The 18,871-nt window shown below is 37.6% G+C and overlaps 2 protein-coding genes across 2 annotated transcripts in view; both read right to left on the bottom strand.

Moving 5' to 3' along the window:
• The window catches only part of unm_sa1614 (un-named sa1614), a 36,909-nt gene extending 30,803 nt beyond the window's left edge, over positions 1-6,106 (bottom strand). The window contains exon 1 of the mRNA XM_026932895.3: positions 5,697-6,106. Within this exon, the coding sequence (XP_026788696.1) occupies positions 5,697-5,822 (126 nt within the window). The 5' untranslated portion in view covers positions 5,823-6,106. The remainder of the gene's footprint in view (positions 1-5,696) is intronic.
• Positions 6,107-7,005: 899 nt separating this feature from the next.
• Positions 7,006-18,871, bottom strand: part of fer1l4 (fer-1 like family member 4) — a 33,424-nt gene continuing 21,558 nt past the window's right edge. The window contains exons 32-46 of the mRNA XM_026932971.3: positions 17,577-17,693; positions 17,387-17,426; positions 16,227-16,333; positions 15,995-16,129; positions 15,736-15,852; positions 14,583-14,710; positions 11,428-11,598; positions 10,981-11,135; positions 10,600-10,781; positions 10,336-10,421; positions 9,962-10,060; positions 9,466-9,707; positions 8,174-8,475; positions 7,915-8,015; positions 7,006-7,594 (exon numbers count right to left, since the gene is read on the bottom strand). Coding sequence (XP_026788772.3) covers positions 7,414-7,594; positions 7,915-8,015; positions 8,174-8,475; positions 9,466-9,707; positions 9,962-10,060; positions 10,336-10,421; positions 10,600-10,781; positions 10,981-11,135; positions 11,428-11,598; positions 14,583-14,710; positions 15,736-15,852; positions 15,995-16,129; positions 16,227-16,333; positions 17,387-17,426; positions 17,577-17,693 — 2,163 coding nt within the window. The 3' untranslated portion in view covers positions 7,006-7,413. The remainder of the gene's footprint in view (positions 7,595-7,914; positions 8,016-8,173; positions 8,476-9,465; positions 9,708-9,961; positions 10,061-10,335; positions 10,422-10,599; positions 10,782-10,980; positions 11,136-11,427; positions 11,599-14,582; positions 14,711-15,735; positions 15,853-15,994; positions 16,130-16,226; positions 16,334-17,386; positions 17,427-17,576; positions 17,694-18,871) is intronic.

Below are 18,871 nucleotides of genomic sequence, written 5' to 3'. Positions count from 1 at the left end.
TCATGATTTCCAGTCACCAACTATGAATATCCACTAAGCTGTAACTTCAACCCTAACGAGAACAGAATTTCCGTTTGCAGTTATCTCCTCCCCGCCATTCATCCGCTCTGTATAAACAGCATGATCTGCAGTGTATTGTAAACATTTAGTACTATACTGACAATTCATTTTTTGTAAGTATAACAGCACTTCTATAACTTTTATTTAAAAAGAATTTGATCACTGAGTTATCTTAGCCCCATTTGCACAAGTCACGAAGAAAACGGTTGCGAGAGCAGCTAGGGCTCAAGACCTTAATTGAGTGAAAATACAATGTTTATACCAGTGAGGGCTGTTTTTCCAGATTTTCTGTTTACTTATGTACGTACTCCACCTGTCTATGCTGTTAATGATGTTCAACTTCAGAATAGATTACAATCATGCAAATTGCTGTCAGTTTGTTTTTTTCACTTATGCAGTGTGGTTTACCTGATTCTGTTCCTGTTGCTCATTACAGTAAACTAACCTGCACTGTCCTGCACATTTAATATACTGTGCTCACTGTTTTTCCACACATGCTTCAATACATTCCACTTTACATATTCCTTTTTCACAGAGCCTTTATACTGTTGGCTCTGTTTCAGCGTGAGCCTGAAGGTATGTCATTCCACTGCATATGTGCATACTGATGCTAATGCCAATAAATACATTTTTGACTTTCTCCAGGACAATGTAAAATATAGGAAGTGCATCAATACCACACACACCATACTTCTGCCACATAAAAGGAAACCAAAGACATACTTTATTTGTGGCAGTTTTTTCATGATGACTCTAAAGGCAACTGTTTCACGTGTGCTGTTATAGGCCACACAGCCTTGTACAGTATACATCATAATTATGCCTTTCAAAAATCCAACATGCAAAAAAGCCTTTCCTAGCAGGTCAGTGGATTCAAATTAATTGACTGTTGATTTCCTGCTTAATTTTAAAGCCTAAATACTAGAAGGCTTGGAGAACAAGTATACAGAAGATGTTGCTGTCTGACAGTTCAAGGGTTCCTGGTTCGATCCTGAGCTCGGGTTACTGTCTGAGCAGTACTCGGGTTTCCTCTGCCCCATTTCCACCCACCTCCCAAAAACATGCTGCTGCAAGAATCGGCTACTCTACATTGCCCATGTAGTTCGTGTTCATGGTGCCCTGCAATGGACTGGCATCTCATTCAAGGTGTATTCTCACCTCATGCACAGTGTTCCTGAGATCCACCATGACTCTGACAGGGATAAAATGCTTACTGAAGATAAATGAATGAATGAACTAATGAACGGGTGACAATAATGTCCACACTAGCTATATGATATCTCTTACCAGTTATCAGTATCTGAATATATTGTATGTACAACAGCAGTAAACAGATATGTGGTCTTTGTCTGCTTTATTGAAGCACTGTGCTTTCATTGTCCAGCACTTCTAGATTTCACAACAGTGTCATTCTTCAGATACAGCCATTTTTTGTATGGTTTTAAAAGGGTGGAACAACAAACAGATCAGAGTAAACCAGTCTTTCCACTGTTCATTTCAAACTGACACTATCATAACCTGTTATTTACTGACTATGAGAAGAAACTTGTTCACACTTTGGAAATACAACAGGTGCATAAAAGGCTTTAACACTGCACCACTACAAGAAAATAAACTATCTTCTTTTTTTTATTTTAGTTTCACTAGCACACATCCAGAAAAATCCTGGTTTGCATGGAAAATTAATAGTAAAAGCTGAGGATCTTAGTATCCTTCTGAGCCGTAAACTGTCAAAATGAATAAATAACAAGGAATACTTCTCAGAATCAGAAGAAATGGGCTAAAACATTTAAGTTCTTGTTTTTTTCAGTTAAACAAGAGAGTTATTAATTAAAATAAAAGTTGCAGAGGATATTGTTGCAACCCAGCATCCAAAACATGACTTTTGAACTGATAATGATCTTCTTTTGTGGCTTGAAATGATTATGGTTGGTATTAGAGGATAAGGTGATAATAGCTAAACTATTATTTAACTTAATTAAGTCAACCGAGTCTTGGTTGTTATGGTATACTTTAACTACTGTTATAAATCAGGCTACTGTTATAAATCACTTAACAAAGCAAATCCAGACTAATAATGCCTTCAAGACAACCAGAAACCTGATTTTTCTGACTCTTTATATAGTGTTCATGCAGTGGTTTAAGGTCACAGTATGGTAAAGCTTGTTAGTCTTCTATTTGGATATAAAAAAGCTTAGAAACACCCAGGAATGTTAGTGGTTGGTGTATTATTTTAAATGTGCATGTAGGGTGTTGTCTATTTTAGTTCATCAGTAATAGCACAGTTACCAGAAATTGCATAGTTTGATAAAAATATTTCACAAAATGAATTAAACTGTTGACAGTAGTGCAGCATACTGTAGGTAATAAAACAGTAACTGTGTAGAGAAGGGAAAGAAGGTGCGGAGGTGGGATATTTCTCATTTGCATATTCAAGCACACGCATAGGTCATTGCGTTTGTTATGAGGGCAAAGATGAAGAGATATTCCTAGACCAGTTTTAGTAGTTTCATGTAAATTAAAATATAAAAAGCATATTAGTGTATTATAATAAGCCAGGATGCTTTAAATGGTACATTAGTAAGGTTTACACAAGGTTGTTCTCTGTCACTTGGCAGGGTACCTGTAAGAAATGTTACACTGAAGCATGTTTTTTTTTTCATGTCTGGTTCCAGACTGTATTTTTCTGTGTAATTCACATTTCCCTGACCATGCACAGTGGTCAGAGAGAATAGCAGACTCAGCACAGTTAAATCTTTTGTTCTTCAAGCCAACCAGGGGATCTAGCTTTCAGTGTGACTTTGTATGCATTCAGTTCAATTACGCAAAAAAGCATTCACCCTGGGCATGATTCACTCGTGCATTTTTACATGTTAGTATATTTATATATAGTCTATTGTCCTTTTACATGAACAGAATACCCAACTAAAGCATTAATAGCAATAACCATTAAAAGCATAATATTTACTGAACAGCATAAGCTGTGTCTTATACTAAATTGCACCATCTTTAAGTCCTGTCTGACTGAGCCTAACTCAATTATGTGTATGTTCACGGTCCCAATTTCAAAAAAAAAAAAAAAAAAATTCAACAAAAGAACTGCACAGTTAATTAGTGTAAGGTTGTGCCTTCTCATTAAATAAACAGAAACTATGACTAAAGGGCTGTGCACATGGATCCAGGTGGGACTGTAAGATTGGAGGTATGTTATAATTAGAGCATTTCCACTATCATCTGTGCAGAATTTTTCAGCGTACTTCATGACATTGGAACCAACTGACCCAGAGATTGAATGGTTTACTGAATCATGAATAGATGCTTTTTGAAAAGTTTGCAACAGACAGCAGAGAAATCAACATTTAGGTGGACAGAAGAGTTTACGATCGCTACTGAAGCGGAATGAGAGAGCAACTCACCAGTACAGCCTGGGGGATTTCCATTTGCAAGGGGAAGTGGATAATTATAATAGCCTATGATGTATGCCTGTCATAATACTATGTGGTGTCAGGCATAAATAAATAAATATAAAACACACAAAGAACACACATAGACTGTTCATTGGACTCTTCAGGTTAAAACTCAACAAATATTTAAAATTATTTGTGACCTGAACGTGTACTCCTTTTTCTCTTACAGTAATGGCGTTGGCTCCAATTATATGTTGCATACACACATACACACCATATATGTCACACACATCATACAAGAAGAAACAGTTTAAACTCACCATAAAATATTTGTGTATGTAATACAAAAATTTGCAATTGGCATATTTGATTTCGTGTAATGGAAAATGCATGTAATCTACATTTCAATTTAAAGGCCCTATAGACAGATCAAATTTCACATCATAATAAAATAATAGCATAAACCTGGTCTCTCCAGTTGATTATATCTCTGACTCATGTGGTCCCAAACATGGTTAGAAAAGGGAATGAGACTCCACAAATTAAATCAGAGAGACTGTTTTGCTCTCTTTCTATGTCATAATCTGGGCACCTCAGACATGAAAATTGGCAGCTCCTTAAAATCAGCCATTTTTTACTGTTTCATTCATATTCCTCATTGATGGAAAATTCAGATGTGGATTTAAACAAAGAGAGGTTCCACAATAATCTTTCAAAGTTAAAATGTGGTGCCAAAATCGCATAGCAAAATCGCTCTGTTCTAAACAAAGACCAGAACAAAACCATAGAGTGTCAACACTTTAGTCATGTTTCTTACATTATCCTGCATTAGCTGAATGAGCACTAATTCTTTTATGTTGGACATTTTTAAGTCTGAACTAATCTAATGAACTTTCCCATTTGAGCTGATCTGAGATTAGAGGTGTCTCTAATAATGGCTAGTGTTAAGACATGCACAAGAGCTGCTGTTCTGCAATCAGTACAGAATTATAGAGTTTCTAACCAAGCATTAAACCCCTCAGGCTATGATTGTGCAGAGTTCACTGGTGGCTTAACGGGATCGCTCGTCTCGGATGATGCTCAAATCATCAAGTATGTAATGCGCTACACTGTTCAGTTCACACTGCTTTTCACAGCCTAGGTCATCACCATGGTAACCTGATAATATAACATGTCTGCTAGAATTAGAGGAAGTCACCATGCTTATTGTTCTGGGCATGACACTGAATGCATTTTGCAATCTGGTGCAAAAATGGCACAACATCGGATTACTTAGACCATTTATCCTGGCCACATTTTTTTTTGTGTGTGTGTGTTGGGCAAAAGTGTATGTTTAATGGATTAACCCACATTTGTATACTGGATATAAGTACAGGACATAAATACAGAATAAACATACACATAATACACAACAGAGATTACGTACACAATATGAGATGAGTAGATATGTGCTGGATATTTGTCCCTTAAGAGTAAACATAAAAATAGTTTAAATATAACAGAGGAAATGATCAGGGTCGCTGTTATGTAGTGATAATAGTGAATAAAACTGGAAAACAACATGATTGTGTTTATGCTGAGGCTTCATAGCAAATCTTCAATAAGGAATCAGTAAGATGTGCATAACAAGGTTGCAAAGTTGGATTGCACTACAGTGAATGTGTAAGGGTGAGTTTAATAAATCCAGCCTTCTCACAGCTCTCCTTCAGAGGAACATCAACAGCTCATAACAAAGGCCATGCATCATCCCCTCTAATCCATCCTCATTATCTTTTCATACAATGAATATAGGCGTATTTGGTAATGGCTGTTCATGGAAATAACAGAAAATACTCCCGGTATGTGCAGACAACATACACACAATCCAAAACAAAGAGTGGACAAAGAGCTTCAAGCTGCCTAAAGCGGAACAGGAGAATGAAAGGGAGCGCGTTTCCAGTTTATATCCACTTATTAGTTCGATTTTGAAACGAAAACAAAGCACCAACGAAGTAACACATACAACCAAACGCACATATTATACTATTTCCTTCGGTGGGCTTTCAACCCTGGACCCTGACACAGCTGGACCAGGCGCATCCGGTTAGCCGAGATAAGCGAGATAAGCGCACTCCAGCACTCCACACAGCTGGCAGAGGAGCTGGGCTTAGCGTGTGTGTGTGTGTGTGTGTGTGTGAGAGAGAGAGACATGTCTGCTGTACAGCGGAGTCAGGAGCAGCGACAGCCTACCTCTTCAATATTGTTCACGGAATTCCGGCAACTTGTCATTTTGGTGATGAAGGAAGAGGTTGTTGGAGAACTGTAGTCCTCCAAAGTCTCGGCGATGAACTCGTCCACAGATATGAACTCAGGCATTGTTTGTTTGTTTGCTTGTTTGTTTTTTGTGAAAAAATAAAGACGCGAATGTTCTTAAAAGAAATGTTTTAAGGTGTAGCCATGAAAAAACTGAACGAAAAAGTAGCTGGTGGTATCTGTGTCAGGCTACTGTAAAACATCGTGTTTAAAAAGGAGTGAAGACAAGCGCAGAGGTGTTTTCCTCTTTTTAGCTGGAAGGAGGCTGTAAATGAGGAGCGCGCGCAGAACGAGGACAATGATGTTCGCTCACGAGCGGCTTCCTCGCGCTGCTGCGTGAAGTGACACTGCGCATGCTCCGGAGAGGAACCGACTAAAGCGCACAACTACCGCCTTTTTTAATAACTGCACCCAGTTTATTAGGTAACCGGGAACAAAACTGTGGTCAGGTCTACACTGCAGAAACGTGTCATAGTTAATGTGTCGTGTTTAATATCACAATGCTGCATACTATATTCATTTCTCATTTTTAATCTCCTTCCATTGTTCCATAAACCAGACTGACGCCAGCTCCAAGAAAACAAACCTGGCACCTGTTCACTTCATCCTCTAAAAATACTTCACAAGATGAAGGGTGCTTTAATATTTCTGAAAAATGACAGTGATTCCACTTCATATGAAAGGAGCGCCTACATACTGCATATAAAAGCACAGCAGAGAAAGATCTTACCATTAATAAAGCCTCTATTTTATCCAGTTGCAGTAAATTATAGAACTGAGGTGTTCATTATTTTATATATTAACATAAATATAGATGTATATTAACTTGGACTTAATCTATTTTAGATGCAGAGGGGCATGGTGGCCTAGTAGCCAGCACATTTACCTCACACCTCCACAGTTGCGGGTTCGATTCCCGCCTCCACTCTGTGTGTGCAGAGCCTCCATGTTCTCCCCATGCTTCAGGGGTTTCCTCTGGGTACTCTGGTTTCCTCCCCCAGTCCAAAGACATGCACTGTAGGCTGATTGGCATCTCTAAATTGTCTGTAGGATACGAGGTACATGGATGATGAACCATTTTTAGCACAGCAGTGACAGTGATTAGCATGTGATGTGCTGGGATTTTTGCTATTTCACTTGGGGTAAGAGCAGCCTGACTACCCAAAATGCTTTAAAGAACCGAATGAACATCAGTTGCAGGCTGTGGTCAAAGACTGTTATCCATTTCATTTCATGGAGACGAATCTATTATTGTGAATCTTTTATTCCACAGTCTCATTTCTAACAACTTTAATTTCAGTGAGGGCTTCAACTTCATTTGAATATTTTACACTGTGCAAGCTGTTTACAATTTTTCCAAAAAAAAAAAAATAAAAATACCATGGCAGGAGAGCTTTAGCAAACACTAATTTCACTAGAAATATCATTATTTCTAACTAGAGAAAAAACATTTAAAATTATTAAAATTTTTAAAATCATACATTTAAAAGCAACAGTCAGTAATCTAGTGTAGGAAATTAGGGAATAAATACATTCATTCAGTCTATAAGGAATAGTTTAAAATCATGATATTGAGCAGCGTAATATTGGCAGATAGGTTCTTACTGTTGCCATCTTCCTTACAAATCAGTCACAATAAATGTTTCCTCTCACTTCAGCCATTTACAATAAGCTGACTGATGTGTGTGGGTAAGGTGTACAAGATGAGGAAGAGGAACAGTGCCAGAATTGCCAGAATAACCAAAGCGATGATGTATTTCTTGTATTTCTTCCAGATAAAGAATACAAAGGTCTTCATTGGATTCACAAACCAGTTAAAAGATGTCTTGGGGCGACTGTAAGAGACAAAGTGAGACGAATTATAGATAATTTCACACAAATCAAACTCTATTATTCCAAAGTTGCCAGTTTGCTAAGCTGTTCGAAAACTAAGTCAAATGAATCAGTTTGAATTTATCAGAAAAGACTTTCCAACAGCCATAGAAGCTGTTCACACCAAGCCAGTGACTGAGTTTGTTAGTTATTCTTGTGTAGTTTCATTTTTGGTTCAGTGTATAAAAGGGATATGATACTATACAGAAAATTTCACTGTATCTTCACAAGTATCACTGTAGCTACAGGACTGTATAGATAGGCACTCATCTTAATCTCTTACTTTGGCTTATCTAGTGGCTCTGGTTCCTTGCGTGCTTTGCCCACAGGGTTCATCTCAGCTTCTTCAGCAGTCACCAAGTGGAATTCAGCCTCAACTTTGCCCTTAAAAATAGAAATTGTGAAGAGTACCTACTAGAAGAGAGCCTTTACCAATGTCATCAGATTGTTTTACAGTCAGTGAAACCAATATTCATAACAACAATTATCATAATCATTCTCATAATAGCAGAACAATAAAGTGATCTTCGCTTGTTTAATACCATTAAGAGGAAAGTGTTGCCACTGCTGTCCACAAACTGTAGGTCTTCTGGCTTCATCTTGCTGCGTTTGCTCTGCTTCTTTTTCTTTTTCTTCTTCTTTTTCTTCTCTAGTTCAGCCTCTCTCTCCTCCCTCTCGATGTCCTCTTGACTCTTCAGTTTGATGAGGGGCCACCAGCCTTTCATCCTCTTGCTGCGGAAGATGGAGAAGCGTGGGCTGGCCTTGTCCTTGGCCATCTTCACGCTACACTGCTCAGAGGATTTAGCTGCACGGACCATATCACTCAGTCGCAGTTCAATAGAACCTTACGAAAAAAGTAAAAAAAGAGATTCAGAGCTGACCTTTATTGTAATTAAATGAAGAAAGGTAATGAAATAGAGGCAATGACATACAGTCCCTGCCGAAAGTACTGGAACGGCAAGGCCAATTCTTTTGTTTTTGCTATACACTGAAGACATTTGGGTTTGAGATCAAAAGATGAATACGAGACAATAGATGTGATTTTCAAAAATTGGGTGGTCTGCCACAAAAGCTGCAATGTTCTATGTTGTTTAACACATCTAGATGTATATCAGGAAATGAAAGCTGAACTTCTGATCTATCGTCTCATATTCATCTTTTGATCTCAAACCGGAATGCCTTCAGTGTATAGCAAAAACAAAAGAATTGGTCTTGCTGTTGTAATACGTTTGGAGGAGACTATATAAGATCAAACAATGCTATGACTGGCTTGGATGGTGTTGTACACTGGGTTGTCAGGGAAACTGTTCTTGTACCTGGACTCAAGGAATGAAATAACCTACCTACTGACTGTAGCCCATCTGATCTATACCTAATTTGTGAGCCATCCTGTACCCATTCATTAGTGTGAGAGGGCCACTACAGGACCATCACTGTGTAGATATCATTAGGATGGTGGTTACTTCATAGTATAGCAATGGCATGGACTGACATGGTAGTGTGTGTTCTAATAATATCTATTCAGAATTGGCCCTACTTGTCTACAAAATGTACCTATAGTGTAGGCAGTAAGCTAATAAACTGGCAACTCAGTGTATTCTCATATATAGTATAAACACAATCATTTTAGATTTTAATCAAATAAGTGACTGTTTACTCAGAAGCCTTTTCATATCAATGAGTGCAGCAAAGGCTTCATTCATTAAGCTGCTCAGCAGTGATGTCCATATCAGCAAGTGTTTACTACTGGATCAATGTCTGACAAAGCTATAGAGAGGAAAGAAAGTGACACCTTTCCAAATTTTTCTGCTTCATGTCTGTACACACAACTTACCCAAGAAATCATTGGAACCAATGCGGTCATAGTCCCAGACCTGGAGCACCAGCACAGCAGGCTGCCGAAACTCTGACTCTTCTAGAGAAAAGATGGACTCTTTCTTTTTATATGTGATCTCCTTCTCTGTGGGCAAGTAGTCAAAGTGGAAGATGAAGCGCCAGTTGAAATTGCCTTCTCCTGTCAGCGAATTAAAATGCACATCCGTCTCTTGCTTTTCATCCTCCAGTCCCTTAATCCAGCTGGTGGACACACACGTAAATACACACACACACACACACACACACACACACACAGAGAGAGAGAGAGAGAGAGAGAGAGAAAGAAAAATTAGGCAGTTAGCCATGAAGATCAGTCGTTGATGTAAATGTATAGGCCTATAAAAATCAACAAATAAAGAACATATGAAGCCATGAAATGATTAACTTGTGAAATATTAAATCAAATAAACTGACTGATTGTGTTATGTATATCTTGTACGTGTGTTCCGACTGACCCTTTAACATAAATGTCACTTGATGGCTCTCCTGTAAAAGGGTTAATGTCATCCAGGACAACATCGTCAGTATTCCAAATAATGACCCGGAGCTCATAGCTGGAAAGAAAGGAGGAGAAAAGGCAAAGGAAAAAGGAGACAGGGAGGAAAAGAAAAATGTTTTACTCCAGGCAAGCTCAGCATATAGGATGCACTCTTGCGAGTAATGTACAATGTTCTACATGTTCACATTCTTCACATTACATGTATTTATTGTAGTTTCTTATTTGATAGACACTGTCTAAACATACTGTAAGATCATGTGCAGAACTTTAGCAACAGACACTAATCACAGTTCTTTATTTAATACAGAATTATTCTAACTTGTGTGGTACCTTATGGGGAGTCTGGGTTTGATGTTGACGGGAGGAGGAGCAGGTACATCCACAGGAAACATGTCAATCCACATGTGAACATAGCCCTGCCACAAACAGAAAGACCACTTTGTTTATTCTCAAACTACACAATATCCTGAAAAGACAAATTCTCAAATGGCCGTTTTTACATAAAGAATATATCAACTTCTGACTTTATCTAAATGTAGTTCATCTTTTATGATCTAAAGTGTAGCCACTGCTGGATAAATGCTGGTGCCTAACCTGGGGCAGGCCGGGCTTGTCTGGGTTTAGCAGTGATCGGACCTCCACATGCTCAGGTACCAGAGGACATGCTCCCACGCAAAACTCTCTCATCTCTCCCCAACGATGAAGCACACTCAGGGCCCTGTGCTGGTCCATCTCCTCATAGTCCTCCTCCGTCTTCTTGTTCTTCTTCAGCAGCTCTGAGAGGAGTGAAATGTTTTTTAAACTCAACAACTATCTTGACACAGGTACAATGATTAGTAACTAATATAGCAACTAATGTATCAGCATATTAACCTTCAAATCCCAATTAAACAATGTGAATGTGAGAGTTATTATTTTGTTTTTATGCATGTATTGCTCTTTGCAGAACTTTAAGCTACATATTAAGCCACAGACCTTCTGGAAAATCCTCATTTGGGATTTTGAATATTTTGTTGAGAACTTTGACTGCTGACTCTCTGTACTCAGGGGAGGGAATCCCATTCTTGCGGCAGAGTTCAGCCAAGAGGGTGCAGGGTTTCTTGGCATCTCGCCACTTATTATAGCCATCCCTGCCAACACAAGACATGTGCTTTAACAGCTTAATCGGATTTAAGTTATATTTAGCACCAACACATGAAATCAAATAAAATATACTCCACAGCATCACCAGCAGAACCACTGATTCTTAATGTTAGACATACTATTTATACTATTTCTAATTACAGATATACTATTAGACAATTTAAAACAGAGTTCCAGAGTCTCATAAAATGATCATTTTCATTTTGGCCAGATGACAGTGAAAAGTGGTGATCATCATGATGATGATGTTACTGACCACAGGTGCCAGCCATCACTCACTTGTCATAATGCAGTGAGAGACCACATATAGCTCGGTGGCGGCTGTAGAAACGATTCTCCAGGTCAATGTGTGTTTCTCCAATCATATCATCAGATCCCACCAAGTCATGGTCAAACACAGTCAGTATAAGCTCCGTCTCCAGAGGGAAGGACACAGTCAGCTCAAACACTCTACAAAAAAAATCAGGGAACACAAGCTGTCAAAACAGTGTGTGTGACAAATCACCATCTGTGACAAAACAGACAGTGGCCTGCTAACTCTTAGAAATGAACGTTTCAATATAATCACCTTAAAAGTTCCTTGGTTTGTCCTATTGAGAAAACCTTTAATGGCTTTATGTAGAAAATTACAGCAGAGGGTTTAGAGAGCGTTCCAAATGTAACTCCTTCAGGAAGTTAAGAACCCTTTAACTATTCAAGAACCCTCGAGGAACTGTCTTTTTTTTTTTAAACTGAAAAAGTGAGTGACTGAGTGACCAGGACGTTTATATTACATTTACAGAATTTAGCAGAAAATTAAAATAAATGGAGCAAAAAATGAAGATCTTTATAAGCAATGAACTACATTGTATTATGCACTCAAGTCCATAAATATTTAGACATTGAGTATTGACAGTTATTGGTATTTTAGCTGTCTCTCACAGTATTTTGGAGTTGAAATTAAATAATCCACCACCACCACCTTTTTTTTAAGGGACCAAAAGTAATTAGACAAAGTAAAGTAATGATAAATTAAATTGCCATTTTAAACACTTGCAAATCCTTTGCAGTCAATAACTGCTGAAATCTGGAACCCACAGACATCACCAGATGTGTTACTTCCCTGGTGATGCTCTGCCAGGCCTTTACTGCAGCTGTCTTCAGTTCTGGCTTGTTCTCAGGGAATTTTGCCTTCAGCAAGTGAAATGCATGCTCAATTGAACTCAGGTCAGGTGACTGACTTGACCATTGCAGAACATTCCACTTTTTGCCTTTTTGCTTTTGAAGTACATGTGAAGAGCCGTCCAATGAGTTTTGAAGCATTTGGCTGAATCTGTGAAGATAATATAGCTCTATACACTTCAGAATTCATCTTGCTGCTTTTGTCAGCAGTCACATCATCAATAAATACAAGGGAACCAGCTCCCTTGGCAGCCATACATGCCCATGGGGGAGGTATGCTTAAAATCATGAGCTGTTCCTTCCCTAGGCCTTCTCTTTCCATCATTCTGGCACAAGTTGATCTTTGTCTCATCTGTACTGAGGCTTACCAATGGTTTATATCTTGTGGTAAACCCTCTGTATATACTCTGGTGACATCTGATCTTGATTATTGACTTTGACACAGATAAACCCACCTCCTGGAGGTTATTCTTGATCTGCTCAATTGTTGTTCTTCACCACAGTTATTTTATGTGGTCTTCTGGACCTTTTGATGTTCCTGAGCTCACCAGTAAATTCTTTCTTTTGAAGAATGTACCAAATAGTAGATTTGGCCACACCTAATGTTTTTGCTATCTCTCTGATGGGTTTGTTTGGATTCTTTCAGACTAATGATGGTTTGATTCACTGGCAGTAACAGCTCTTTGGACTTCATATTGAGAGTTAACAGAAACAGATTCCAAATGCAGCTGCCACATTCTAGACCTTTTATCTACATACTTGTAAGTGCAATAATGAGGAATAATAATAAGGTACAGCTGAGTGCCCAGTTGTCCAATTACTTTTGGATGTAAATCCCCTTAAATCAAAGCCGAAAGCCAACGTCCAAATATTTATGAACTTGACTGTATATATGGGGAGAACTGAGTCAACCAACAATATTAGAATCCATTGAACAGCCTGTGAGACTTAACAGCAAAGCCGCAACTCTGGGACAGTTTGAGTCAGCACATCACCAGTGTAACTGCTACTTCATCATTAGCAGTTTCTCCATTTGATAATTTTTTAAATAATAAAATTGATTTCTTAATCCAAATGTGTCAGACAACAGCAGCGTTTGATATAAGTGCAGGTTTATTAAGAGAAAAACCAGAACGGAAAACTAGTAATAATGAAATGTGACTCAGGCACATATCCTCAGTCTGCACTGGGCAATGAAATTCAATAATCAGGCAAAACAAAACTGAAACCAGAATAACAATACACACACTAGAAATGTTCAGAAACAGTGTTGATTGTGTGTGTGTGTGTGTGTGTGTGTGTGTGTGTGTGAGAGAGAGTGAGAGAGAGAGAGAGAGAGAGAGAGGGAGGGAGAAAGAGAGAGAGAGAGAGAGGCTAGGTTATTTGTAGTAAACATGCTGATTAAGAACATGTGAATACACTCAGAGGTCTGGAGTGAACAGGAAATACTGATCATGTGCTCATTGGTCATGTGAGGTGGTTTGTAGTTCATTGGACTGATAAGGATTTTGGGAAGTGTAGTTCATGGTTTTAGCTATGACGGGTGCTGACAGTTGTTGACGGGTGCTGACAGGACCCCATGTAAGACACAATGTCCTCTGGGATGCCAAAGTATCTGAATAAATGAAAAATGATGGAACAGGAGCTCAGCTGTTTTAAACGCAATGTAGTGCCACTTAGTGCCAGAAATTAAGCAAAGTGACTTCAAGAATATGATTCCCAGTATGGTGGTAAGCTTCTGAGATGGTGTTAAATTGGTGATGAAGTCTATGGACAAGTGATACCAAGGGTGTTGGGAAACAGGTAGCGGCATTGTGACCAGGGGATACCGATCGGTTTAGTGGTCATGTCATGTGGTTTGTAGTGAACTGCTGACCATGTGTGAAAGTGTTTTTCGTGGTTAGAACAGTGACCCATGCAGACAGAGATATGACACAAAGTATAACTTTAATATGCATACTTTTTAGTGGCCAATTTCCACTGAAAAGCATACTTCAGGCAGGTTATATTCCTTGTTTACACACTGCTACATATGCTTGTATTGTTGTGGTTTGATAATTGTGAAGAGAAGTCACAATTGTGTGATATTAAACAAGGTATTGCAAGACAAAAGGATCCCATAGTCTTAATTCTTAGTTATTTCACCAAAGAATGCATGCTATTAATATCAAATATTCTACTAATACTTGTTATCAAGATTATTCTTAAATGCTAAATAAAGAAAAATAGATGTAGTTGTAAAAATAGATGTAGATGTAAAGAGGTACACTCACTCTCCGAACACAGGGTTCAGTTGTTTGGGAATGTAGCGCTCCTTAGAGTCTAGCTGCTGCTGTCCTACCTTCACCACCACGTAGGGGTCAGCCTTACCGTTTGGATCTGCTGGGGCCAGGTTTGTGGCCTTTAAAAAAAAAAAAAAAAAAAAACATCATGAAGAATCAAGAACATTTTCTCTGAGAGGAAAAAAGGAAGCATAAAAATAGTTCGCTAATTTGCTAATAAATCTAATGATATATATATATATATATATATATATATATATATATATATATATATATCATTAGATTTATTAGCAAATTAGCGAACTATTTTATATGTTTGGTTTCTAATGATTCAGGCTGAGTTTTATAGTTTTATAAATGCCATTAGCTTATATATAAACCAATATACCATGTATATATATATACATACACACACACACACACACACACACACACATATATATATATATATATATATATATATATATATATATATATATAAGAATCAAGAACATTTTCTCTGAGAGGAAAAAAGGAAGCATAAAAATAGTTCGCTAATTTGCTAATAAATCTAATGATATATATATATATATATATATATATATATATATATATATATATCATTAGATTTATTAGCAAATTAGCGAACTATTTTTATGCTTCCTTTTTTCCTCTCAGAGAAAATGTTCTTGATTCTTATATATATATATATATATATATATATATATATATATATGTGTGTGTGTGTGTGTGTGTGTGTGTGTGTATGTATATATATATACATGGTATATTGGTTTATATATAAGCTAATGGCATTTATAAAACTATAAAACTCAGCCTGAATCATTAGAAACCAAACATATAAAATCAAACCAAACCAATGGTTATGTATGTTTACATAAACCAAAGATTATATAGTATAATGTATATATAATGGTATGTACTAACTATGTGCTAATGGTATATAGAGATTTCCTAATTGCTTTATTGTTGTGTTATTTTCTTAAAAACAACTTGTTTATGATACAGCATTTGTAGCATGTACATATAAACTGTTTCCATGCTCCAGCTAGACCAGCTCAGTCTGTGTTTTCAGCTGACATCAATCAAAGAAGCAGCAAAATTTTCAAATAATTAGTGCAGTGTTTTTAGGTCTCATTTTTACCTTTACCACATACACACGGACAAGGATTTTGACTGGGGAATTTTTGGGGATTCCATTAGTGATCTGGAAGTCAATGTCCTCATCTTCAGGGGCAATGGGGTAAATCAGAAAAGAACCCTGCAACACATCAAAACTGATTTGGTGATGGCTGCCATAATACAACCACTTAGTCTATCCATACTGAAGCCTCAAAAAATTATGTAACAAACAGAGGAGAAGTGAGGAGCCTGTTAAATAAACGTCATTGCGTGCCATTCACCTTGTATTTGCCCATGGTCCTTTCACTTTCATCCTCCTCCTCATCGTCACAATTAGACTTGCCTTTGTAGATGGGAAAGGTGTGTAGCCAGTCCATGAACTGACTGAATTCATTTTCTAGCTCTGACTTGTATAGCTAATGTAGGGGAACAAGGACATTGTATTGGATGTTAACAGTTAACACAATTATTGTACAATATCTGAGGAATAATCATGTAGTAATGAATAAGAACCTTTAAAGTAGCAATTTTCTTTCTCTTTGGTTTGGGTGGCTCTATGTCAACAATCACAGCATTATCCTCCTCTGCTTCTAAAGAAGACATGTTAAAGTTTCCTCCCTCTGGTGAAAGAAACATTAAAGGTGCAATTAGTTGTGCTTAGGATATACAATTATACTCATGCAAAGAGCTGAAAACAAATAGCTGAACCAGCTTCTTTCACAAGTGAAGAAATCATGGACAAGATATAGAAAGTGGGTTGCAAAATGATTGACAGGTATGCAAAGGTATGCTATTGGTATTTTTCAGTAAAAGCCGTAACCAGAATCACAATGTTAGTGAGGTCCACATTGTAGAAATGTGACCCACTTCATATGTCATAATGCCAGATGTATAGAGACCTGAGTGACGCATCACTCTGACATCAGTTGTGAATCCTGGTTGCAAACACATGGCAGGATACTATAGTGATTTTAAGAGTAGCACCACAGTTTGTTTTCTAAATGTTGCCATGTGATGTTTCATGTCAGAATTGAAAAAGTGTAATAAACACATTAGTTTTTACCGTATACTATCGACTCGGACACCTTTCCAAGCCAATCAAAGACAGTTGTGGTTGGCAGTTAGGAGAGATAATTGGCTCAAGGATCTCATTGATGTTGTAATCATAAAACATTACGTCTTGAACATGCCCACAAACAACAAATTTGTAAGGATGAAAGAGACAAGCATGCCTTCAATTTCTCGCTAGTATAAAAGCTCGGAGTTTCTATGAGATAGAATATATATATATATATATATATATTGTATACATACATATGTATACATACATACACACACACACTATAATATATGTACACACTATATATTTGAAGAGAATACACTAGTGCACTTTTTATATGCTAGCATTTGTAAGGACACTCCCAGAAGTACACTACATTCAATAGTATTCTATTATATTAGTTGTAGAAGTAATAATACGTGTATATGAATATGCTAAATGCTCAGATCTCAGATGTTAAAATACATTTTTATTACAATTTAAATTTGTATTTGGAGAAGAAATGTTTTTATTTTGTTTTAATCAAATATTTTATTGTGATTTTACCATGCAGCTCTTTGGACAACACTTGTAAAGGAACTTGACTCAATAAATTAACCAGTGATAGGCTCACCTACATCTTGTGCATCATCAAGCTCATCATCCTTTTCCTCCTGAAAGAGAAAACAGCTGATTGAGTCTGTGAAAATGCTGATCTTTACAAAGCCAAATACACTATATGCAGTTTATACAAATACAGTATATGCAGAACTGTTTTGTTGTATTTATTCAAATTTCCACAAATTAAACAAAGCCATTGACACCTGCTTGTCAAGTTCCTCCAGTGATGCGTAATATTTAGACCACCAATCAAGCTCTTCCTTTTCTGGCTCCTCCTCTTCAAGTTCTTCCTGCTTCTTGGTGACTGCTTTCAGTGGAGCCTGAAATGTTAATCATAATTATGGCTACCTTCTCGTGCATATGCCTGGTAAGATAGCTGAATTCTACTAACTCACAATACTGAAACTGGAGTCAGGTTTTCCTCCATTCACCCCTTACTCTCCTAGTTGGGTCGGATTCCTTTATCTATGGCTTTATCTACTCAAAGTACTGCACATCCTACTCGAAGTAAACAATAATCCAAATACGAGCATGGCTGAGTGGCTTTCCCAAACTGAAATGGGAGTCTCAAAACTGCCTTTTTTGCTCTTAATCACAAGAGTGTGAGAACTGCAAGTTCTGGTGATAAACTTGATTGCATGCATTGGTGACCTGCAGAGCATTCCTTGATGTTCCTGGTACTGTACTATTAAGATACTGTGGCCATTAGATGCTCAGGCCAACTGTTCATCTGTCACATAGATTCCCTTGTCTAAGCAGCAAATCAGCCAGAACTTTGATAGAAGAGCTCAGGAAAAGATGGCTGTATGACAGCGGTATTCATTGCAAATCAAACTAAAAGCAAAACATCAAAAGCCCAGTAACTAGGAGCGCATATTAAAATAAGTGTGCAAATGTATTGATTTCCTAATAAAAAAAAATTCATCATGAGTATTAAACAGTGATGAATAACAATCAAGTGGGCTCTGATTCCACAAGACACACACACAGACACACATGCTGACACACAGCGAGTCAAGAATTCCCACTGAGAAGTCACGATGGGGTTCCTACAAATGTGCTCAGTGCTGAATTAATCAGAGAGCAATCAAGCTGCAGGAGCACCAAACACTTTCTGAGTGGACACTAAGAACTGAGCATGCTCACAATCTTAAAGTCATAATCAAGGGTCCAAAGAGTCCAATTACTCATTAGGAGCTATTTTAAACACCAGGCAGCAATGTCCTTACACCCATCCTCCCATCAAGCCATCATAAGAGATGGGAGCTTCAGAAACAATTTTCCAACTTCTTACTCATGGCGGAAGAAAGGACATTATGGCAGATAATTCATTATTTTTCCAAATCTAATCTGGTTTCACAGGTCACAGATACAGGCTTATGTTTATAACCTTTAGTTGGATTATATATTAACATAGATCCATCTAACTAGTACTTTGTCTTAGCAATGCACTTGAAAAACAAGACTTCACAATTACGACTTTGTTGAACCCATGAGC

Source organism: Pangasianodon hypophthalmus, chromosome 20 (assembly GCF_027358585.1).
Source record: "Pangasianodon hypophthalmus isolate fPanHyp1 chromosome 20, fPanHyp1.pri, whole genome shotgun sequence".
Classification (NCBI taxonomy): domain Eukaryota; kingdom Metazoa; phylum Chordata; class Actinopteri; order Siluriformes; family Pangasiidae; genus Pangasianodon; species Pangasianodon hypophthalmus.
Note: the sequence above shows the minus strand (reverse complement) of the source record. Positions and strands in the feature narration are given on the sequence as shown.